Below are 25,865 nucleotides of genomic sequence, written 5' to 3' on the forward strand. Positions count from 1 at the left end.
ATTTATATCTTAGAGAGCTCCTTTTTTTTTTTTTTTTTAAGAGAAAAAGGTAAAGAAAAGGAGGAGGAAAAATGGAAGCATTGAATCCAGAAACACAACAATCTGATGTTAAACCTTTAGATGTTCTGCTGATACAATGAAATCCAGTTAATATTTGGACAAGCACTAGTGTTGAAAATTCATTTGATGAGGGAGAGAAATTAGGCATGGCTTTGCAACATGCTGTATGGACCAAAACTTGCTATGAACTCTAAATAGATGTGGCTGTATTTTTTTTTTAATAAAACAGTTTTTCAGTAGAAAATGCTAATACTTTGAAGAAGAGGTATTTTTATAGGAAAGTGCTAAGTTAGAGAGAAATTCTTGTGGAAATAAAACCCCACATACCTAAGGTGGTTACTCTTACACGATGCTTATGGTACAACTGGGGTATGAAAAATTATCATTGGTCTTTGGCCTGGTTTCCTCTCGCAATCCTCGCTCCTAAGTAAATACTGAGTCTTCTCCTGATGGACCTGACTCAGACCGTGTCAATTATTTACTGGAATGGGAATTCAAAGCTGGGTCTTCTACATATGGTGTGAGTGGCCTAACCCTGAGGCTGTGCTCAGCCCCTCTGCCTCTTTATTTGTTTATGAAAACTGGAGCAACTCCTGCAAGAGGAAAAGGAGAGATCCTTGTGTCCACAGTAGCCTGGGAAATCGTCTGAAATATGTAAGAAGTTGTAGGGTGGTGGGGATGACAGCTAAGAACCTCAACTTGAGTCCTCTTTACTGGCTCTTTTCCATGGACAGAACGTCATCTAAAGCATTTATTCTTGTTTCAGTTGAGGTGGAAGCTTTCTTTTATAACTGGATTCAAAATTGGGAATGAATCCAATACCAAAGGTTTTATCACATCGAACGTTGTCTGTCTGAGGAAGAACATCAAAATGCAGGAGTGCCTCCAGCACTGTTGTTTTCTTCCTCTTCTCGATATACAGAAGATTTGTAGGTTTTTATAAAAGTGACAACTGAATATATTCTCCCCGTGTCCATTGTAGAATACTGTCTGCTCTCCCGACCTCCAGTTTTGAGCAGAGGATGGAGTTCCTTTCATGTTTTCTCACCAGCTTTGCCTATGTGTTTTCCTTGTGTTTTCCATTTTTCCTAGATAAATTGGGTCATAAATTGGAATTTTGCATGAAACTGAACTTTATTTTCAGTCCTGAAATGGTCATGGAAGATGCTTTCCCTGAGTCTTGATGTGATAGTGTGGATGTAAAGTTTTTTTTTTTTCTTTTCCTCAGTCCAACATCAGGTGATAATGGAAAACTTTCCCCTCCACCACCTTCTTGCTAGCAATCCACAGGTTGGTTCTTGATAGGAAAAATAATGCTCTCAGGGCTACCATATCTTCCCTGTGTACACCACAGGTTATCTCTGGCTTTGGGTTTTTGTTTATTTTTAAACCCAGGCCAAGTCAAACTCTGTGGTTTAGCAACAATGTGTATTGTATGTGTAGGGATAATACAAGAGAAATTATATATTGGAATTCCCTCCTTAGTAGTATTATCATCTTCCACAGTTTTTCTGCTCTGTCTTGTTTCCCTTCACTGCCATTTTCTACAATCTCTACATGTAAATTATCCAGGAACTGTTTTTTAAAGAACTTTCAAAGGAGTCCAGGTTACCTGGAGCATAGGCTATATATCTGAAAATATAATGTTATTATTCTAGGGTTCTAGCATAATATTGCTATATTGAATATGTGGAAGCTGTTGGAAATGGCTGTTTTGTGACGTACCATGTAGTGTTTGTTACTCTGGGACTATAAAACTTGATTTGCTTGTCAGCCTGAGCAGACCTAGTACACAGTAAACAACCTGCATAGTAAATCACAGTGCCATGCACTCACCCCAGAAGTCATTTTCAAACAAAATATATATGGTATTCAGTCAGGAGACTATGTGCTTAATGTCCTCATTATAAATCACAAGTCAGAATCACAGAAGAGTGATTAGTCAACTTGCAGGTGTTTTTCCATTTATATTGCTCTGTAAAAGTAAATAGCAATTTTTCATTCCTTTTCAGTGTTGATCTATTGACTTGGGATTTGCCAAGAGCCCTTCACTTTGCATTTTGTTGCTACGTCCAGACTGCCACTTGCGGTCCTACACAACACGAAACCAAACTAAGACTTCCCTTTTCCCTCTCCTCCCGCCTCCCCCGTTCCTCTTCCTTCCACAGAACATCTCCATGCACAACACAGTTGGCGGCGCCATGGCCGGCGCCGGCGCTCACCAGCTGCCCGGCGCGAGGATGCCGAACCATGACACCAGCGTGGTGATCCAGCAGGCCATGCCCTCGCCGCAGTCCAGCTCCGTCATTACACAAGCACCTTCCACAAACCGGCAGATTGGGTAAGGCCTTCGTTTCATTTCTCCCCGTTTCTAGCTCCAGCAGAACTACATGTGCTCCTCTTGGGTTTTCAAGTCATGGAATAACTTGATCTTGTCACCATGCGGCAGGGATCCCTGTCATTCAAGCTGCACTTTTGGGGGAAAATGGCCAGGATATGAGAGCTGCTCCAGACCTGTCGCTATGGTTGAGCAGGGGCAGAGTTTCGTGCTTGCAGGACACTGCAGTGCTTTCCCTTGCAGTGCTTTGTTTTTATCTGCTTACATTCAAAGTTCATGTTGTTTCTAAAGCTGTTCTGGGAAGAAAGACCCACTATTTTTGGATGTGATGCTTTCACTATTTTTTCAGTGGGAATTTGGACCTCTCGGTAAGCTTAGCCTGTTTCTTAGGTACTCTACATCTGAGAAATGCTTGAAGGCAAAATAAGAAGACTATCTAGATAATGGAGTTTGGCACGGATACGTCTGAGAACAATTGCTCAATTTGTGATGATGGATCCATGTTTATTCCCACAAGTTGACAGTGTGGATGCTTGTTGTATTGGCTTAACTGCCAGTTGTATGTATGCTCATATTTGGAGAACTGCACGAAAGCATATGGGCTCCTTGAAGCCAACATGAGGTCCTCATAAGTCACAATAACTTGTTTTTAATTATACAGAAACTGCCCAGATGGTTTGAGGGTACAACTTTTTGTGCCATAGCTCTGAGAATTTGAGGGTTTTTATGGATGAAAACATATGGATAAAACTTTAACCAGTGGACAGAGAATGAAATAGCAGTTTTGACTGATTATCTCTTATTTGTAATTTGGTCACATCCATTATATGATAAGTACAAAAGCAATCTCCATCCCTAGTCACTGTGTAAATAATTGATAAGCAACTTGCAGTTTCTTCCGAGTAAAACTGGAAAGTGAAGTCCTGGCACAGAAACCTCAAAATCCAGTTACTGCGGAGTTTTCTTCCAGGGTTCTTGGTGGCTGGGGCAGAGCACAGAGCTCAGCTCTCCAAGTGCCCTGGATGGCCAGGGTGCCCTAGGGCTCAGACCGCTCCACAGCTACATGCAAAACAAGAACTCTGTCCCTTAAACCTGTTTTGTGCTCCCAAAAAAGCTTTTTTACAACTTTTAAAGTTGCCTTCTTACATATATCCCCTTCTCTTTGAAGACAGAGACTCAGGGGGACGGGGAGGAAGAAACTATTTTTCAGTTGTAAAAAACGAAGCAGTTAATGTCATTATTTAGGCTAAGGGTGATTAAACTGCCTGTTCAAATTGTGGCTTAATAGGTCTAGAGGTAATTATGATTCTAATTGAAAACTACTCCCCAAACAACTTTTAATAATCAGCGGTGAGGTGTTTTATTTGGGACTGTACTTGGCTTCCAAACAATTGTTTCTATATAATGAGGAAAAACTGCATGTGGTTTTGCAAAACCCTGTCAGTCAGGTTTTAGGTTTGTGTTGGTCCAAGGCCATGATGATTAGAATCTCCCAAGTTAGAGGGATTTGGGATAAAAAGGCTGATTTCCTACTCAGGGGTGAGCCGCTCATTTGGGAAACTGTGTCAAGACAGATCTTAATTCTCCCATGTGACTGATTCACACAAATGTCTCCTAAGTCTGAGTCTAAAGTGGCTCTCTTGGGAGGCAATTGTCAGCACTTTAGCCTCCGTGTGAGCTGGGGTGTGAATGAGGCTTGTATTGTGACCTCCTCTGCTCCCCATTCTTCCCTCTGCCTAGGAAGTTTTCCTTTTTTTTTTCCCGTGGTGTGTCCTAGGAGATAATTGCTGCATTTTGGACTCTATCTACTCGCCAAAGAGCTGAGCATCCTGTTGTTTGCCTCCTTTTCCTGCAGTCTTTGCCTTGTTTATTTATTCAAAGAGCATATCTTGTCGTTTCCATTTATCTTCTTTTTATCCTTCTAAATGTGCTCAGAATGATGTCCAAGCATCATTCCTGAGGGATACAGACTGCAGCACGGTCTCAATATTAGGTGATGGAAGATAATACCAGATGGGTTATATCCAGAAGATTCAGAGCATGTTTACAAGATCTACAAAGTTTAGTGGTTTTGGTCTGGCCTTACAAAGCTGTGAAAGTTCAGCTTTTTAATTAGCCCAGATTCTGAGGTGCTCAAATCAGTGGTTTGAGGTTGGGCTCCACCTGTTTTTAAAACATCTGAAGTTGCCCCAAAGGGTACCCGAGGCCTTCGCATGGAAAGCTGTGCCAGAGAACACGCATTTTAGTGAGCAGCAAAAACAGCAGAGACTGAAATGGGTGAAACTCTCGCTGAGCTCCGCAGCAGCAGGATCAAGCCCTAAAGGTTAGAAGGAACCATCTTGTAGGAATATTCTGATTTTTATCGCAACCACAAATATTTTAGTGTCAGGCTATGGCCAAGCCACCTGCGAATGCTTGTGATGGCCTTTCTCCAAGGAAAACAAGAGAGCAGCCCTGAACGTCTCCGCTCAGACCCTGCTCGTAGGCAGCACTCCTGCGAGCGGGACCCACTGGGGCCTGCGCACGCCTCGTTTCGTGGTGAGGGACAGGCGGGTTCGCAGCAGGTGACATACCAATTTCCCCTCTTTTCTTCTCTTTTTCTCTCTCTTTCCTCCTTCTGTCTCTCTCCTTTTTTTTTTTTTCCCTATCCCCCTGGCTCTAGAGGCTTGTAAATACAATGAAATATTGACACAAGGCATGGGAAAACATGGCAGAATGAGCGTTGTGGGGCAAGCCTTACTGGCACAGCACATACAAACACGTTGTTTCAGGTATTAACCTCCAGCTACCACTGAACAGGCATCCAAACAGATTAATCAGAAAAAAAAGAAGAGCACAAAGGGTAGTTACTTTAAAAATAAGATGGGGTGCAGCCCTGGTCCTGGTCGAGGACGAAGAGCAATGTTATTATCCGAGCAAGCTGGCAGGTTGCTACAGAGGCTGCAGGTAGTGTTCGTGTGGCGAGGGTGCCTCCAGCCCCCTTGCCCCCCGCTGCCCCCCAGGCCTTCAGCATGTGGGAGGAAAGCTCTAACTGGTAACTAAAGGAAAAGTCAGCTGAGGAACACTTAACAGTGAAAGGTGTCTGTGGCTGATTAATGGCACATGGTTTGGAGATAAGCAACATGGAAGAAAAGCGGTAAGGCATATGGAGGAAGAGGAGGAAAAATGATATAAGACATACATTTGTCAAAGATATGGAAGGGTAGATAGGCTGCATCAGCTCAAGGCATAGGGCTCGGACTTAGGGTGTACAATAGCTGCTTTTGTCTCCTCTTTTTTTTTTACTAACTCCTTTTTTTTTTTTTTTTTTCACCAAGTATTCAGCAATGAATGTGAAAATTATGGTCAGACAAATTAGTGTCAACACATGACAGTGGCTGCTTTATCTGGGCATGTCTTTGCTTGGGTAAGATGTCTTTTTTTAGGCCAGCAAAGAGTCCTTAGGTGGCTGCAGCTTGGTCCTCCCGGTGGAAGTAAACTGCTGCTGTTTTTAGAGCTAGTAACAGACATAACAACTAGCAGTTATTCCAGTGTGAAACTCGCTGGTACTGCTCTGTATCTGAGAGGGAACACAAAAGATTCAGGTTGTCACAGATCCAGCAACTTCTTAATACCTCACTAGATAGAGAAAGAGATGTGAGTCCACTTTGAGTGAACTCAGACTCCAAAGTGGACATACAACACTAGCCATGTGATATAGATCATCTGCTTTCAAAGTGTGGTCGAGAATTTTAATCAAGATAAGATGGTCTTCTGGCACAGCATCAGAAGGAAAAAGATTGCAACCACATTTGGTGAAATGCAAGCAGGTAGAAGATGGCAATGAGAGGAGTTTGAAAGATGGCTCTGGTGCCTTTATTTACAGATGAATCCTAGTACCACTGGGAGGGCAGCCTTTCAGTCTCTATATGCAGCACTGATTTTAACACCTATGCAGTTCCTTTCAGTTCATCCCTTTTCCCTCTCCTGCTGTCATACATCTCTCTTTCCAGCTTATCGTCTTTTCCTGGGATCAGATGCTATCCAAAGTGAGGGGCATGTGAAACGGAATGGTTATGAAAACCGCATGTAGTGGGTTCAGGGAGACAATGAAGAGCAGACTCCTTATTTGGAGCCCTTATTTTCATTTGGAAAATGAAAATAATTTCTCTCTGAGAGACCTGAGGTGGCAGAAGGACATGGCTCCTATCTGACAAACACAGGATTTTCACAGGACCAACAAGCTACCTGAGCAGTGCAGCTACTGCTTGGGTTAGTAAAGGCTTTGGCTGCTGTCTTTCACTGCTCAAGGAGACAGGGAAGTCTTCTGTAAACTTCAGATGCAGGAATCCTTCCCTAATGCACCTCGTTCTGAAAGGTGCTGGAATAAACTGGTAACTCCCTCAGAGCTTTGTATGTCTCTACAGGTCTTTCTTGAAGTTCCCAGAAAACTGGAGGAGTGTGTGTCAAGGGAATTATAGGCCTTTATTATATTTAAAGACTGGTTCCCTTCCTAGGAAACCTGGGAGAACAGCCTTTGTTCTAACTCATCTATTTGAGCTGTAGTGCTGCAGAATGGTGTGAGATGAGGAGACAAGAAACATTCACTGAGAGATGTCAACTGACTCCTTTGTCACTTTATCAGGTCCATGCCCCAGCTTTTATTGTGCAGAGTTTAAGAATATGTATTAGATCAGCAGCAGGGGAGGAAAAGGGAGAGATGGGAAGGGAAAACATCTGACAATTATTTATGTCATTGTCATATGACATTAGCTATGTCATTGTCAGATGTCATATGTCAAATCTGCCCAATTATTTTTCTTCTATCTTTATACTCAAAGTTTTAGCTTTATTCACTGTTTAATGTGACTGCTTTTTGACATGTTTTCTGTAGTTTGTTCTACCAGACTGACTTCAGCCAACCTTAACGTGGAATCACATCAAGCCACGTGAGAACAGTAGCCACCAGCTCAGGTGGATTGCTCAGGAAATTACTGTGAACGGACCATTCCCAGAACCAAATTGTCTTGTAGAGTAAGGCTAGTAAGTGGGGTGATGTGGGAGGAAAGGCAGGCTGACAGAGGGAGCCTTTGAAGCCGTTTCTCCCCTGTTAGTGAGCTCTTACCAGGATGTGCAGCTTTCCCTACATGCTGAGCTGTGCGGGTCTATGGGTGACATCTGAGAGCTCTGTCTGCCCCTGATTGCAGTGATGTGCCCAGGAGCTGCTGATTCAGTCCCCCCTCCACTGATGAGTTGGCAAGAACAAGAAAAGCAGCAGCTCCAGGTGGCATTGCAAACACTCTACGAAGCGGTGATTATCTCTCTAGCATCCCAAATCGCATACTCCCATGCCTTCCCAAAAACTGTTTCTTGCTGTAAAGGTCCAGGGAGAGATTGGAAGTGCTCAGATGTATCAAAATGACTTTCATGGAATTGAAGGGAGGATCATTAGCTATGTAATAAGTAGCCTGTCAACCAGGAATGGAAACAGCTTAGTGTGTTTCTTATCTGACTTTTGAAGGCAACTCTTATCCTGAAAGGCACATTCTTGGTAGACACACTGGTATTTTCTGCTTAACCAAAGTATTACGTGTATAAGAAATGCTGCTTATTCCTTACCACAACAACAGTAACAACAATAAAATCTCATTGATATTGTGTAGTTTCCTGATCACTAACTCCCGTTAGAATTGTTGCCTTTTGTTATTGAGGGAAACTTTCTTTTCCATTTTCCCGAGCTATCCCACTGTTTATGCAGTTGTTTCAGGAGGGCAGGGATGACAGGGATGACTCAAGCAGCTCTTATATAATCATTTTCCAAGCCATGAAACACGAAGATTTTGTTCTGGAAAGCTTGTCCCACCCAGGGACAATAGGAAAGTGAGGTCAGAATCGTGTGCTGCACCTATTTCTGTCTCTGAACAGAAATACTGAGCCTTCAGATGTATAGGTCAGCTTTCACATCAAAGTGAGCCATAAGTAGGGCTTAAGTGATATACACAGAACTCACAAAATACAGCACTGATTGCTTAATTTTAGTGGTTACATACATCCAGTATATATCTATTATATACAATGTATAAATCGTCTTTAAAAGTGTCGTCAAAATTTATAGTCAAAGCTTCTGATTTATATGACTCTTTGAACTAAAACAGATGCAAAATCATTTTCGGATGTAAGAAGATCTCAGCGTTGCCGTGGGTTTGGTGCAACCTAGACCAGCAATGTTCATTAGAGCTCTGCACAGCTGAATCACACAGCTCTGCTCTTCATCACCCCTTTTCGCTTAACATGTCTTGATGCGCGATTCCAGTATGTGTTTTATCCAAGTGTCAGCCTGTTTGACAGGTACCTAAGCTCTGTAAAATACTAACTGAAACAATTTAGTCCTTGTTTGGCGTGAGGTTTCTTTATTTTTATTTTTTTCTTTCCTGTTTCATAATGTAAGTGAAGAATTTGCAGGTTTCAGAGAGTGAAGAAGCTTTGAGATGTTGCCTCATGCCACCCCGTTTCAGAGCAGTGCTTAAATGCTTGGTGGAGGCAGCAATGCAGTTACAAGGAGTGACTGCAAAGCAAAGAGCTTTGCGTATAAAGTACTCTGATAAAAAATAATTCCTTGCGCGCTGAGACATTGTAGTTGTATCTGTTTCAGCAAAGGAGTTGGCATTGATGTGGGCAGCAACCACTTTGGTTTTATAAGGCTTGTCTCACCCGTGTATTTTTGAATAATTTCAAAGAGATGTAAATACAGTTTGTGAAGCATTCATGATTTTTTTTTAATCTGGCACTTGACTGAAAGGTAATGGCTATAGTTCAGAGAGAAGTTCCTGGGGAAAAGAGAAGAGTTATAGACTAAGCATAAAGTGTATGGATCCTATTTTACCATCTGTAAAAGCATATCTCCCCATTAACTGAAATTATGAGTTGAATTTAGAAATCAATGATATGTTATGGTCCTATGTAAGGCCTGTATATGGCTTTGGTTTTACTATGGACAAGCCAAATATGCATTTGAAAAAACACAACATAATTTATATACAAAGTATAGGTAAATCTAAGATGACAGCATTACTAAGATGTCTTATTTTGGGCAGCTGAAAAGATACTTGGTGTAGAGGGGGAAAATCTGTCATTATGGAGAACTTATAGCAGAGTTCCACATAGTAAATCATAATTATAAATTCTCTTAGTGTAGTTTAGTAAGAAATTACTGAGATGGATAAGGAATTGGTGATTAGATAGAACCTGCAGGTAGAGTCAAAATTGCTCATTTTGATGAATGTGGGAAGAACGTGGGAAGACTTTCTTGGAAGGGAGAAGTTAAATAATGTGCCTTAGAAACATGTGCTGCTACAAGCATCTGTGCTCTGCCAACAGAGACCTTTATTCTGAGCTCACATCAATGAAGTGGAACTTTGCCAACAAAAAAAAAAAAAAAAAAAAAAAAAAAAAAAAAAAAAAAAAAAAAAAAAAAAAAAAAAAAAAAAAAAAAAAAAAAAGGAGTTGTGTTAGTCCAGTTGCAGAATCCAACTCCTAATTAGTTTATGAAACGAAGGGGGCAATCTCTGAGCTATTACCAGCTTCCTCTGCTGCAAGTGGAGTGAATCGCAGCTGTTCCGATAGGGGCCATAAAACCTTGGTGAAGTAGTAAAAAGGTTTCGGTGGACGAGTCTCCAAATGAGTGGAATCTGAATTTCTAGCTTATTTGACAGTCTTTAGAGAGTTGTGCATACCTCCTGGAGATTTTTTTTTTCACATTATGTTACATTATCTTTAACTTCTTTAACTATATCACTCAGACTATCCAGTGCTGTAAAATGTAAGGACTCACTAACATTTTTCTTCTTTTTAACCCTAAAAATTGAGACACAGTATATATATAAGTATATATTAGAGATAGAGTGTATACACATTACATATGAGGAAGTTATATTCACAAAAGTTGCATGTGTTGCTTTTTTCTATCCTTTGCTTGCATCTTTGTATTCTTCTTTCTCCTTGTCTCTTGCTCTTTTTGGTGAGATAAAAATAAAGACAGAGTGCATCAAATAGTCTAGTCTTCTACTAGTCTTTTACTCCTTCTAATCAGAAGATTTTGCCCATGAAAGTGGTTATTTTTGGTATTCATTAGAGACCAAAAAAAGAGCTGTTTTCTCAAACAGCTTACAATTTTCTAGAGCTTGTTAGGAGTCAGATATGTTAATCCTGAATAGAGTACTTGTTTTGAACCATTTCTTCATCTCAGTGGCATTTAGAGATTGATTATGTACATTTAACAGTCAGAGATACCATTTCCTAGAGTAACATGGTTCAAACTCAATCTGACATTTTTTGTATACTTTGAGGAATTCATAATTTTCTGTGATGACTGTTCAGTGTTCATTTTGAATGCTGTGCTTCTCAGCAGTCCTGGCATTAAACACTTTTATATAGGGCTGGCATATATCAGGATCTCCTTAGACGTATCCTTTTTTCTCCCAGGAATATCTATGACTTCCAAGACAAAACCATGATGACCCCACCTTTGAAAGCAAGATGACCCCCAAAGAATATACAGAACATCATGGGAAGTTCTTTAAATAATGAAATGAGATCTCATATTGTATCAAACCGCAACTGGTTGGGCTTGAAGCTCATGCCGTTGTCATCACCCACCTTCACACCTGTAGCTGGGTGTATTCCCAGCATCCCACTGAGGCTTGTTCTGGTATCTCATTCCCCTTATGCCAGATGCTCCTTGTCATATCTTAGGCTGCTGCATTTGTTGTCTGGAAGGTACCATCTGGCTGTTCTTCAGCTGCAAGAGGCTGCCTTGGGGGGCATCTGAACTCAAAAAATGGCCATTAGGAAACAAATGTTGGCTGCAGCTGAATACCCATATTCCTTTTCTGACAGATATGTCCCTTTGCCTGCAATATGCAGGACTATTGCCCCTGCATTGCATAGAAAGGTCCTTGGGAGATGGTTGGATCTGAATGATAGTGTTGTTGGGCTGCACCTAGGCAGAGCGGGACACAGGAGGCTCCCTGAGCGCCTTCATGGGTCAAGCCTGTGCTCTCCATGTGTGCTCTTGGGTTGTTGCTGGAAACTGCCCCTGGAGAGATGATCTGTGGGCTTAAAGTGCCCGGAGGAATCTCCCTTTGGGGATGCTGGACATCATTAATTAATTATTGCTGCAAGTTGCTGATGCACGTTTTCGAGGCAGGACGTATCAGTGAGCATGATGAATGCGGGCTGAAGATATTCAGATATTCAGCCAAACAAAAAGGTCTGTGAAACTCAACAGGCTGTTATGGACAGCTGATTTTGGCTGAAACACTGATACAACATTTGAAGAATTGAACAGGAGTAGAAAATATAAAAGAAAAGAGACCAAATTTGAAGCTTTATTTCTCACATTACACTCGCCAGGTTCAAGTGGGTTTGTTTGCCTGAGCTAGTTTGCACAAACACTGAATGGAAGAATCTTATGCAAATCTTTACCTCTTTAGAATTAATTTTCATTTTAGCCCCTTTTAGTTCCTGTTTTTCTCTGGTTTGCATTGCAGGCCCACATAGAAAAGAGATCTAGAATGTCTAAGTTGTTTGTGATCTAAAGGGAAATAAAATAGGAAGCAGAATAATATTTCTACTGTGAAGTAGCAGGAAAAAAATTGGAAGAAAGCAGTGCGCGAGTTCCCTTTATGCCCTACTAAATGGATGTGGAGAAAGATATGGATTCTGGGCTCCATGACAGGGAAGAAAATCCATACTTGCTTCCAACTTTTCCCCTGGCCTCCATATAGTTCTATTGTTCCAATAAGAAATTTGTTTCTCAAAGGATTTATTCAAAATCTATATAAAACATAATAAGCAAAGTTCATTCCAGAAGCCATCAAGTGAAACTGTATTTCTCCATGGAGGAAGCCAAGGTCCCTTCCAGTCTGGTCTCTTTTTCTCTACACAGCCTAGTAGCCAGGATCTTTTTGTTGCACGTTAGTCTATCAAGGGTTATGGGGCCCTAACTCCTATAAAGCAAATGTTAAAATCAATATTGGACCCAAGTTGAACCCATAGATGCAGAGAGAAGCAAAAATTGGCATATACAAGAAAATGGGCTTTGAGAACAAAAACAAAACCACATCTCAAACCTCAAAGGAAAAACACAAATTTTTGTTCTGGAGGAAAGATACTTGGAAATGTTCAATTTTCCTTATGACCAAGTTGGGAAACAGTAAGATTATGTCCTTGAGGACACTGAAAGCCAAACGAACTCTTCCATAAGCCGACCACTGAGGTATACGCTTCCTTGGCGCTCCTCTGCTTGTCCAGTATTTGAACAGGCAAATAGAGAAACACCCTCTCTCCCACTCCCCCATTAGATGTATGATGGCTGAAGAGCTAAAAGTTATATTGCCAATACTGTTTATTGCAAAAAATGGAACTCGTTAAGGAACCTCATTTGTTAGTGCACCTATGTTCAGCATTGGAAATCACCTGAGGGAACAGCTCTGCCAGTGAAGAACCACATTCTGTCATGACCTATAGAAAGATGACAAAAGCAACTAGGGATTAGGATAAGGAATATTACCCTGAAATGATTCACTACAGTACTTTTGAAAGACAGACTTTTTTTGTCTTCTAGTGGAGAAAACAGAGTGTAATTTGCCTGAATTAGATGATGACTTGTCATTTTTTAACCTGCTAATGATTTACTTCTCTCATGAATTGCAGTAGAAGCTTCAGTCAAGTAATTTTCACTATTGGCTTATACTATTTACCTCTTATTGGGTCTGCTGAGTATTCCTTTCTGTGATGTGCTCTTCAAAGAACTATGAGCCCTATGAATATCTTTTTTATGCTACTTTTTCAACATCCATACTACGCATTCACAAAGCAGAAAAGCAAACGGGAAGTTCTGGCATTTGTGTTGTTGAAACGCTTCTTTCTTAGCAGGAAGCTTCATATGGAGAGAGGTAGTTAAACCCTGCCTCTCCCATTCTCCCTATATTTCTTCTCAGAAATTTAGCAGATCTGCTCCCACGCGCTGGTGCAGGGCCCTGTTTGCAGGCTGGATCGCAGGAGACAAGGCGAGCACAGGAGCTCCTGCTGTTCAATGCTTTCCTTGCTGGTGCTGAGGTCCGATGCAGGTTTCTGGATAGGAAGCAGCAGCAATGCCAGTTCACTCCAGAAAGGCATATGGCACGAGCTGGTACAACAGAGAGGAGAGTGATGAGTAAACGATGAATCATTGGCATTAAGGCAACACCGTGTATTGTCAAAAGGAAGGAAAAGACACCGTGAAATCAGTTGAAGGTCCAGCCCTGAAGATTTCAGGCTTTGCTCTGCCTTCTCTTTGCAGATGCTTCTGTCTTGTGTGGTGTGTGGTGGATGAATGCAGCCACTACAGGTCTGTTTCGATGTACCAGCACACACGCACATGCATGGTTTTTAGGATACATGAACACTCGGAGTTGCTCACAGATACCTTCTCCCTCCTGGTTCTCTGGTTTTGCATGATCTTTTGCTGTGCGTTGTGACTTTTTCCCTGTCAGCTCAATACTGGCTGTAGGGTTCAAACTTACAGCCTGAAAACGAACGAGACTGAAGGACTGTTAGTGTCAGGAATAAAGCTGGGTGCTGAAGCGGGGAGCAATCAGCTTGGATCACATTCTCAGATTCTTTGTATTAGTCTTATCAGGTCGGGCCATCAGAGAGCAGATAGACAGGTAAGACTGCGAGACCTCTGAACCCAATTAAAGTTGTACCACAAAGAAATCAAATTCATGTGGTTTGCATTTCAGAAAGTTACATTTGGTGGGCTGTACTTACTTTTATTCTGTAACCTAATGCAGACCATGTGAACATTTGAAACGCTTTTAACAGTTAAACCAGCTCAAATAACACAGAACCAGAGCAGCAATAAAGAATGAATTAAGACTGATTGCAACTACAGCCAATTTTTTCCCCTCTTAAAGAAATATAAATGAATGAGGTATTTAAAAACTACCAGATATAAAGTAATTTTGTTCTCAGCTTTTAGCACTACAATAGCCACTCTCTTATCTTTTAAAATAAATGTTTGGTTTAAAAAGCAATTCTAAACCCTCAGTCTTTTATTTGCAGTATTTCAGGATAAGTTTGGATGTGCTGAAGAACCACTGATATTCCCATTGATGCGCATAGTTTGAGGATTGGTCATAGGGCTCTGACATAATTCTGAGGAGCTGACATTTAAAATGCTTGGCACAACAAGAGCACAAATACGTGAGGATAAGAAAATAAGAGTTTCATTTGCAATTCTTTTTCATGATACAAATAGATGAGTGTGTAGTTTTCATTTGCCAACACTCTTTGCTGACATTAGGTAGGTCTTACGTGTGGAGCAAGGAGATGTACAATGGGAGCAGTTCAAAACTGGCTTTGCTTCTTTTTCTCTCTGCTGTACAAAGAGACACTGAGTTAAAGTCAGAGGATCTGGTTGGAGGTGAACAGTATTAAACGTGTGCAGACAGCTTCAGAAGGATACGATTTACATCCAAGGGAATAAAAGGGGTGATACCAGTATCATTCAGTGGATCAATTTTTGCGCTGTTTGCTCTGTAACAACAATTTTCCAGGACTTCAGGAGTAATTTCTGGCCTTAAGGGAAAATGATCAGGCCTACAGCTCTTGAGCAAGTTATGTTCTATCTTGGAGGAAAAACTTTCTTGGGCTCCATCCCTTTTCTGGTATCTCCGAGACACTTAAACACAAACCTCATGCCATTCTGCTTTTGGCATGGAGCCTCCTGGCTATCAACAGGCGAGCCCCGCTTCCTGGCTCCAGAGCACAACTGCTATACGGAGTGGATGGCTCCTTTTCCCAACAGCTGGCCTGATGTGTCCGTCTAAGAGCTTTCCTCACCCTTCCTTGCGCAGAGCCGGCCGTGCTGTTGTCTTCTCCTCTCTCGTAAGCATGTGGGGCTAACGTGGCACTGATCCTGCTCAGACACAGGCTCTCAGTTTGGCCTGGTGGAAACCTAAGGTTGAGCATCATCATCCAGCTGTTTCTGTGACTGCACGGGACCCAGAAAGCAGCCAGCGTTGAGAAACTTTCCTCCTGCCCTGAAAGAGGACCGGCTTGTGGATCGGTACTTGCTTGCTTTCTGTGGCAAACAACCACCCAGGAAAGATCGATGCTGATTCTTTTCATTTCATCTCGGTTAAGCATGTCAGAAAACACTTGTTTTCTTTAAGGAAGTGCCCCTGTTACCACAATTACTAAGCAGTGGCCAGGTTCCTGCTCAGCGAAGACAGGCGTTTTGGGGCTTTCTTTTCCCAGGGCGTTACTGCTGGGAGCCTGGGTGGCCGCGGCTGCTTCTCGGAAGCCGTGGAGCTGGCAGGACATCCCCATGTGCACAGACACACAGACACGGCTCTGCTTCACGAGCACCCAAACCTGGGCAGGGAGGAGGGCGGGAAGGGGACATTCCCCCCACACTCTCCCTTTTGTTAAGTACCGAGCTTGGCAGGCACTTCAGGAGGCTCTCTTGTGATTCCAAGGGAGCAGTATTTCATTCCCAGAAATATTTCATTCCTTCATTTCCCAGTTAAAATAAATAAGGAAAAAAAAAATGTTCGCATTGTGAAATGCTGGGTCATGTTTTCAAGCTGTGCCTTTGATTGCAAGGGTTTGAAATGGCCTGAAAATGGGAGGGGAACACTTCCTGCAGGTGCAGAAATGTGGGAGCTGGGATTTTACTGAAAATATCCCAAGTTGCAAGACACATGAGGAAATCACTAGCTGGCAACACTGTGGTGCTGAGTACCGTAGTTTAGGCACCCAGCTGTGGCGTCTTTGTGGAGCTCTTATTTTCTCTCTTTTTTGTTTTTCTTAAGATCTTGCATATGAAAATCGAATAGCTATTCCTATATTGTTCTCTTTTTTGGTGATATAAGGACCAGCAATAAACTCACTTTGAAAGAAGAAAATACATGTTTTGCAAAGCAGGTTGTGGCAGTGATTTTCTTCCGGGAAATAATCCCTGCAATAAAAGGTTCTAAAGTCTATTTTACGCTTGCACTAATACATAAACAAATGACACTTTGCAGGACCCATGTAAAGCAGACAGAACAGTGGAAGTGAGGTTGGATTCAGGCCCAGGGCACTTAAATGACAAGGCCACACAACTCGCCATTCAAGTAGCCAGCAGCAAAGTGGCACTGCAGGCCGTATTTATAGGCTGTGCCCCAGTTGTGCTAAGGCTCTTTCTCAGCCTGATCGTTTCTCACACACCCATGCTGTTTTACTATTTCTGTGCTGCTCAGAAATAGACAATGGGCCACATTCAACACTATTGTTTTTTTTTCCTGCGGGTTGACTTTGGCTGATTTTGTTGAACTATTGGCAATTTTGCTTATCCAAACGCAATGAGAAATAGCGAGAACGTAAATGATTGATAGCAGCGCTCAGTGAAACACTGACAGTGTCAGGAATTAGTGCACTCGCCTCCTCCTTAAAATGATCCAAAATTCAAGGCTGTGACAAAGAACAAGCATGAGGGGAGGATCTGGCTCATGCCTTCTTTTTCAGCAGATGCATCCTTGGGGATAATTTAAATATCAAATTTCAGCTTCGTTTTGCACCGAGTACAGCGGAAAGTAACTGCTGTTTTTGTATCAAAGGGGGGGCACGGTGAGAGAGTGGTTTTGCTAATCCTTCCTTTCAGTCTAGGCTAAAACTTTGTACATATGTGAGCCCAGCAATAGCTATGGCATGGGTTACCTGGCTCTTTGGGACATCTCTGAACTGCATCCACCTCTCCGACATTGGCTTGTGGCAAGTTATCCTATCTGAGATGCTTTAGAAAGAGTGGATTGGGACACACGGGTTTCTGCGAAAGGAAAAGGAGGTTTCCTTCTTGCCTGAGCTCAGAGGTCTGATTTTATGTGGAGGGAGTGGTGAAAGGGTGGAGGGTGAGAAACGATAAATGCCTATGACTGCAAAACATTTGGAAACACTTGAGCCCTAGTGCTTTTCCATCCTTACCCGCTCTGCTGCTTTCCCAAGTGTGGAGAAGGGATGGATGCGAGGCTGGGATGAACTCCCAAAGTTTCCACTTAACTAAGACAAAGGGGCAGTTCCAGGGAAAGCCCAAAGAAAACACCTCCTCCATTTCTTTCCCCATTTCCTTCCCTTTCTCCTGTTTTAATTACCCCTGCCGTCAAATGAGCAGGAATTGGGGCTCATCACTCTTTCCTCCTCCCAGCACAGCCAGGGAGTTGGGCACGTCAGGCGCCACTCGAGCAGGCCGAGTTGGGCACGTCAGCCCCTCTGCCTGGGTGCCTGGGCCCTGCTTCTCCCTGCATGGATCCTGGCCTCCTAAGGGATGCCTGGGGCACCAGGGGGGCAGCGGCTCTCCTGTGGGGTGGCAGTGCGGGGAGGTGGCCCTGCTGCCCTCCCTTTTCCCGGGCGCACACACTCCCATCTTCCCGGTGTCCGAAAGGAGTCAAGAGCAGCTGTCAACCCTGAGCTTTTACACCCCGTACACGGAGCTTGCAGAGTTCACAGAATCCAAGCGAACCTGGTGGGAATTGTGTTCACTTGATGGTCTCTCTATTTTTTTTTTTTTTTTTTGCCTCTTGAGTTTCTTTTTTGTATTGTCTTTTTCCCTACTTAAGAAAAATAGTGTGCTTAACAAAGCAAAGTGCTAGACAGCAATATTGCATCTCTCCATAATCTCCGGCAGTGTCATTCTCCATGCAGCACTAGCTGACATGCAGATATAGGCATTTAGAAGTCCTCAGGGAGGGCCCTGCAGGGGACCAGGTTTATAATCCATTGGGGAAAAAAAGTAATGCATAAAGAGGTTAGTAATTTATTCCTGCACTGTGTTTGGGAAAGGCAGGAGAAGCTAGGAAGGACTTTGCTTTGTTATTGGAACTTCAGGATTTGTACCAGGGCAATTCATTTCTCCTGGGGTGAAGGAGCACAGTCAGCACTGAGATCCAGCCCAAGGGGAGCAACTTGAACCTCTTGACTATCTGGCCCAGAGATGAGAGTCAACCAGGTCTGACAAGAGAGGAACTACTAGTAAGATGAATTCTCTGGCACCAGCAATCCCAGCATCAATGTGCAGCAGGCTGCCTGGTGAAAAGAGCGCAGTGCTGACAAAGGGTTAAATGGATATGAATGGGCAGGATCCTGCTCCGGATTCGGGATTCGTTTGCATTGTCGGCTGATGAGGTGCAGACACTCTTGGCTGTCCAAAGGGAGGAGTCTTTAAGCAGCCCCAGAATCTGGGAACACAGAGCTTCTAAATAGCAAAAGCTGCTCTTCAGGGGGAGCTGACTTTGCCCCTTCATTTTTGAATGCTGTCAAGGCGTCTGTGTTTTGCATCATCTCTGTTTCACTGTCAGCAAAACTTGGTTATGGATCTCCCAACTGCATGGCGTGGAGGAGAGGGGACAGAGGGTCCTGCGTGCTCCAAGAATGCGGGGACGGCAGGGGTGGCAGTCAGCAAGCTGGCACGAGGGATGGTGCTGAAGAGGGTTCCCAAGCTACCATGACCACTGTGCAGACTCCTGCCCGGCCCTCGCAAGCTGCCTGCTGGAACGTGATGGGGAGGGACCTCCTGTTAGGCAGCGCTTAGGCCTGTTCCAGCATGAGCACCCTAGTGTTTAACGCTTCATACCAGAAGCTGCAAAAGACACAGAATTAAAACTAGTCAATTCAGAGCGAATCTGCTCTCCTTGTCAGAGCACTAGGCTGTCCTGGGGGAAGCCCAGGGGAAAGAGCCTGTGTGCCCAGCAAAGGCACTCTGACAGCCCGCGTGCCTGGAAGGATCAGATTAGATTGAACACTTAGTCTTTCTCCATTAGCAGAAGCTAATAAATCAGGGAGGCTAGAAATGGCCAAGAAATACCTGTCTTTGTAACATAACCACGTCTTAAACCAGACTGCAAAGGCTCCAGGAAATCTGAGGGCTCTAGATAATACTCTAGATAATTTCTGAGCTGCTTCTCAGTGACCTTTTCGATAACCTTCCCCACAGAAGGATGTTTACGGGCTGGGTGGCAGCTAAGATGTGTAGCTGTGTTGAGATGACAACTTTATGAGGTAAGAAAAATAGCACAGCGTTTTATTGTTGTGGTCGGATGTGGGGGCAGCTTTGAAAGGTTACCGTAGCCTTGCTCTCAATAGGACTTTTTGGAAATAATGATTTGCTGGTTAGGCCCCGGGCTGCATTAATTGTTGGAAAGGTGTTATTCTTCATCTGTTGTTAATAGCTTGTTAAAATAAAGAAAAAAAAAAAAAGAAAAAAAAAAAGACATGAAATATCCTCAGAGCAATCTGTTCTAGTAGCACCAGCTGGAATTTATTTCAGAAAGGTTTTCACTTTGAAGGGCTGCTGGGCAGTCCAGTGCTTGTACTCAGTTTTGTCCCTGCTCAAAGACGCTGGATATTTTCAGAGAATGGCGTAATGGATTTAGTCCCCCACATCTTTAGACTGGTATTCTCATAGCCTAATCAGAAGCTCAAGTCTGCTGATAGGAGAGCGTGCCCAGCACTTCTCTAGGGCCTGTAGTCGCCTTTTCAGCTGCCCTCGGAGGCTCTAACAGACCGTCCATTAAAGGCAATGGAGAGAATCCTGCAGAATCCAGTGGTCACCTCCCTTTACGGGGAAGTAAAATGGACTTTGTTCTGAGGAATGGAGAAAACTTAATTCTGTTCTCCCTTAAAACACTTTTTCCAATTTAAATTACCGGAATGGGTATGCCCCCAGCATTTGCTGCTGTAGTGTCACTCTTGCCTTTCTCATCTCCCCATGGTCAAGAATTGGTTGGCGAAATGTTTTTCTTTCATTTTATTTACTTTCTGTGGGCAGTGTGCCTCTTGGCAGTATTTCAGAAATTTCAGTAATGGAAAGGGATTAGGATGGAAAGCTTCCTCATACTCTATCTGCCATTAGGACAGCTTGCACAACCTGCAGTAGAGGAAACAAGGAAAACAAATACAAAAAAATGGTGACCGAACAAGTACCTTTTAAAGGAACAGAAAAAAGCATGTCACAAAAGGTCTGAGGACAAGGCACAGGCTTGTAGGCTTGTACTTCTCCTGATTTAGACCTCTTTTTAATTTTTTTTTTTTTTTTTTTTTTTTTTTTTGTATTTTTGCAAAGAATGGAGTCCTAAGGTTGCCGTAATAGAATTGACTGCCTGGAATGAGAAAAAAAAAAAAGTGAAGCAAAAGAACTTGTTCAAAAGAAAACAATGTTTGCAGGATTAATGAAAATCTGATTCAAGAGGACTTTGTTTTAGTTGAAGAAAGAGGGGAAAAAAATGTAAATCTTCCTGTATTTGAATATGTGGAACTCCTTTGAAATAAATCTTAATGTTTATTAACTCTAACTTTGTCTTGATTTTGAAAAATTGAAGAAAATTACTTTTAATTACTTACATTTCTTGTATGTATTAGCATTCTATTGCCTTTATGGAACATATCTTTGATAATTAACGCTCATTTCAATTTCTTTTTCTGAATATGATTGTTATGCCTGGGGGAAAGTCTAGTAAAAGCATTCTGATTTTTCTCAGTTTAAAGCACCTTATGCAGTATCTTTGAACTTCCATCAAATTAATGATGCTTTATGCTAGACATTATTACATAACATTATTCTTTATTTCTGTGGCAAGGAACTATATATTCAGGAAAAAATCCTGATATTTAATTACACCAAGTGTTATCACAAGAACCTGTACAGTTTCTGCTCCTACAGTACCTAAATTCCTTGCAATGTTGCTCACTTAAGATCATAAAGGAATCAAAGGTCAACAAGGAAATGGAGAGCTCTTCTAGGTCCCAGGCCTGAACTTTAATCGTTTCTGACATTGCTTTCTTGCCATCATCCAACATCTACTTGATTTAATCTTTTCTTCGATGGATTTTCTCATGTTCCTATTATCTTAACATTGATTTTTTTTTCTGTATTTTCAGTGTCTAGTCTCTAAAAACTTGACAAAGTCTTCTGCTTTTCCTCATCTCTGGATGGTAGAGGGTTAGGGTAGCAGACATTTTCCCATTTTAACCTTCTTGTCTTGGTGGCATGAGTTAATCAAAACAGGAAGCTTCCGCAGTATGTCCTTAGGTGATCAGCTTCTTTATGATCAGCTTCTAGAGAAGATGAAGCTACTGTACACTTGAAATCTGCTGGACCAAAAGTTTTGTCTCCTGTTGTTATATGACAGGCCTCAGGTGCCATCAGAGGGGCACTGCGGGACCCACTGGAGACCTCACTGGAACCCAGCAGAAGTTCTGCTTGCCTCCGAAGACTGCCTCACCAAAGCAGATATACGGCTTGCACGTATATGGGACTGTTTCCAGTCCCATGTTTGCTTTAGTTGATAGGTGTGTCTTTTTGTCACATTAGGGACTTATACATAGCAAACTTACTTAATTGTAATGATTTTTTTTTACATTGGAGGGCTCCTCTATTCCTTGCTCTAATTAAGATTGAGGCAGAAGTATTAAAAAAAAAAAAAAGTTCCTTTTGTTTGACGTGTTTTTTGCTCCTGTAGGGGTATTCTGAGTCATGCTTTCAAGGTTTTCTCTGGTCCAAGGGGGCTAGTAGTGTAAGTTTTCTTTGCAAATGGAGCTTTAGAGTAACCTCTTGATTCCAGAGCTGGTATGGTCAGAGCAAAAACCACTGAGGGACTCGTGGTAACACTGCCAGATGTTTAAGCTGAAGAGATGGTAGAGGAGAGATGGAAAGGGTCTCTTGCCATCCTGACAGCAGTCATCTGTCTGTTTGCTTGATGTCTGGCTCACTGCTGCAGTCCCTTTCCAGCTCTGCTCCTGTAGCTTTTCACATATGTTAAGCAAGTGGCAGAAGTGAATGAACTACTGCAGATGGATGATGGAGATGAATACATGGAATGGTTTGACCTAATGTGGAGACTGTGGGATGGCAGTCAATAGCATTGGTCTGGGCCTTCCAGGAACGTTTCTGGATTCACTTTCCCTGGGGTGGCAGCCGTCTCCAGTAAGTGGCCTGTGCCTGGGCAAAAGGCTGATGCCTGGATGGCTGTTTTCCCCAGAGATTACTTACACATGGAGAAGAACATGGAGACTTTGGCCTGCTTTACAAATGTGGGTGCCTCTACCTACAAGGGCAGGATGTGCATCTTTTTCTTTCTTTCTAACTGTGGTAAGTTGCTTCTAGGGGTGAACATGAGTGTCAATAATGTTATCTATGGTCAAGGTCTCTGACACACTCTTGGCAGCCCATGTGCCGCCTGCACAGATGTGAGCAGTAGCTCGCACAGAAATTGGGGGCTTCCTTTCTGTTGCTGCTGCAATTGTGCCTCCCACCCACAGGAGATGTGATAGAATGGAAAAAAAGCGGTGGCCCTGCCTTAAAAAGTACCCTTTTAATAAAGGAAAAAAAAAAGATGTAAGTAATGCTGACGCTCTGCCCCTTTGGGCAGGGAGGGACTGTCTAGCTGGGCTGACACCTCACTGGGGGACCCGTGTCCGGTCTTCCTTGGCTGGAAGGAGAGTTACTGTGAGAGTCATAGGGCCTTTGGGGATGGGTGGGAGGGGGAAAGAGCATGTGTGAGCGAACACATGGCAAATGACTTCCACCTCTCAGCTTCGGAAAAGTCTTGAAAAGCAAAGGACCGTGTGTACGGCGTTCATGTGGCAATGCACTAAGAAAGTGCCATGAATTCGGCTGGGATATAAATTAATACTTTACTAAAGGAACCTATGTGTTAATAAACCTGGTATGGAGGGTTGGGAGGATAACTTATGTAGTCTTAATAAATACCTCAACATTTAATTGAAGAAATGGTTTGGGAATCATCTTCTGCTAATACTTAGTCCCAGTAAAGCTATTGGCAGAACTTTTATTAATTTCAGCATAGCTAGGACTTCTGTTATACCCTGCATCCCACAAGCCTTTTGCGGCAAAGCAACTCACCTTAATCACATTTCCTGTGGCTATGCACTTTTGTGACAGTTGAGTATTTCTATGTGCATTTTAAAACAGAGTGCACCTTAAAAAAAACGTTATTTTTGCTGAATAAATCAATATTTCTCTGTTCAGAAGAATTACCATGCTTTCCTTTCTCCACAACAGTCTCTTTTCTATTCCAAATGTGCTCTGTGCAGCACAGGAAGGAGAATTCTCTGGGCTGTGTCACTGGCGGAGAGCATTCTTTATCAATCCTGACATAGATAAGGTTTTTCTTGTATCTCTTTGTCTTGTTGTAGACTGATTTCCCCCAACCTCCTCTGCTTTTCCTCTGCATTCATGCCTGTCCTTCCTCTTTAGTTGACATCAGGATATAGATTTCTTCCAGGTGCCCTTAACATAGTTTTCTTCCTTTGTTTTGTCCTTGATGCTTCTTTAAGCGTGAGTAGGTATGAAAGTGAGAAGAAAGGAGAATATGGGAATTAAACTACATGTTATCCTAAGCAGAATGAGCTAAATTATTTGGTTTGTTTGAAGAAAATGGAGGATGAATCTTGAAAGTTAATTAATATTAAATGGTACTTAGTTCTCCTTATCATTACCCATTTAACATAATTTTATGGGCTTATTGGTGCCCATGGTTTTTGCCTTGAAATCTGTAATTGAACTTAGTCTCTTTTGGCTTGTACCTTTCTTTCTAATATGTTGGCAAAGATTTCAAAACAATATTGTCATGGGCTGGGACTTGTCAGAAAAAGGACAGCAGTTGTAAGATGTTGCAAGAACTAAGTCAAAATTAATTTTGAAGCTGTTAGGAAGTTATATTCACAGGTGCTGTTTTCTCTCCAGACTTTCTCAGGGTGATGTCCGTGCTCAGATCTGATAGAGCCAAAATTGGCTGCTTTGGTTTCCAGATCCTCTGTCCGGATGCTGCAAATACTTTGGATTCACAAATCTCACATGATACCTAGTCTTGCTGACTTTGCAGCAGTTATTTAGTGAGTGAAACCCAAGCTGAAATAACTTGCTGCCTCACAACTACATCCTACTATTTTTCAAGGATTTAAGTAGATGTACAGACATACCTGTGAGTAGTCTCACTGCCTGAAGCCCTTCATAGCACTGTTTTGAAGAATATTTTTGAGAGGAGTTTTAGGATGATTTAAAGGAGTGGGATTTTTTGTTTGTTGCTTTTTTTTTTGAATTTCATTGCAGATAAGTAAGTCAAATATATTACTTGTGAATATTAATTTACTTGTGTCCCCTGAGTCATAATCCTAATCCTGCATTTAGCTACTTTGACATGTGTGCTCTCATCATCTTCTACCTTAACAAACTTAGCCCAGATGAAATGAGCTGGAGAACATAATTTAAATCCGTCAGCTGCTAAGGACCTTCCTTAAGAAAGGTGCCTGCCATTAAGATGAAGCGAGCAAAATCTTCAGCCTCCCACTGCAAAGAACCTCCCCCTGAAATGCCAGTGGGGCTGGAGTGTCCATGATGAGTGTCCACGATAACAGGCAGCTGCTGCAGAGCACATTGCCCGGTGCTGTGAACACTTTACTCCCTCTTAACTGCCCTTGGCTTTGTGATAGATAAGGCAGGCAATGTACCTTATCCAGCTCCACAGTGATCTCTGGCCTTTTCCAGCCCTGGTGCTTCTGAACAGACAATATCTTGGGCCAAAAGTGGTACCAAAATCTTGTTTTGTTCTGTGATGCTGGAGAAAATGTGACATTGATTAGCTTCACTCTGTGCTTCTGCACAGCGAAAGAGACTGAACTCGTCAGAGATTTAACAGCGTTAAAATGATTAGTAAATAATGAGCAGAGTGCTTCATGGCAGTTAAATATTTCTTTCTATCATTTCTGCCTTTTTGTCTCTGCTTAAAAACAGAAATTGATAAATAAGTAAAGCTGTAGGTTTCCACAACATCACTTGGGTCAAAGAAGGATCCCGTACCTGAATTCAACCCTCTCTAAAGCCTTAGTTTTTTGGCATGTGAGATATTTCATTTAACAGCACCTATTAAATTTCTTTAAGTGGAACCAGTGTTAAAATGAGGGTTTTCTCGCCTTTTCTTGCAGTCCAGCAGGAGCCATTGAGCTTTTAGCAGGTTAAGGTGCATCAGAGGTATTTTGGTATCTCGCAGGCAGCTGTTCTTGCTGCACTATAAACCCCGTGTATATATTGGCCCAGACCCATGGCCGTTACGCGCCCCAGCCTGTTGTTGTGGAGTTAAAATTAGTGGGTTCTGACACGGGTGCCAGGCTGGGTGGTGGTGGGAGGTGGTGGTGGTCACGGAGGAACAACAGGGAGGGAGGGCGGTGCTGCCAATGGCGGGAGGGCTCCGTCATACGGCAGGAATCTCAGCCCTGGGTGACGGACAGCACTGATTAGAAAAGGCTAAATGTCAACATTGTTCTGAACTGGCAGTTGGATATACTCCAAGAGCATTTTAGACACGAGACTTTGGAGGTTTTCTCCTCCCAGGCTGCTCTCCCTCCGCCTCCTCCTCCGTCCCCTGCTTGCCGCCATAACTCATCCTGTCAA

General features: G+C 42.6%; 1 protein-coding gene across 1 annotated transcript in view; it reads left to right on the forward strand.

Annotated features, from left to right (window-relative positions):
- Window positions 1–25,865, forward strand: part of CREB5 (cAMP responsive element binding protein 5) — a 235,839-nt gene that overhangs the window by 76,523 nt on the left and 133,451 nt on the right. The window contains exon 5 of the mRNA XM_026050832.1: window positions 2,229–2,401. Coding sequence (XP_025906617.1) covers window positions 2,229–2,401 — 173 coding nt within the window. The remainder of the gene's footprint in view (window positions 1–2,228; window positions 2,402–25,865) is intronic.

This window comes from Nothoprocta perdicaria, unplaced genomic scaffold (genome assembly GCF_003342845.1).
Source record: "Nothoprocta perdicaria isolate Ctin4 unplaced genomic scaffold, notPer1 scaffold_70, whole genome shotgun sequence".
In the NCBI taxonomy this organism is placed as follows: Eukaryota; Metazoa; Chordata; class Aves; order Tinamiformes; family Tinamidae; genus Nothoprocta; species Nothoprocta perdicaria.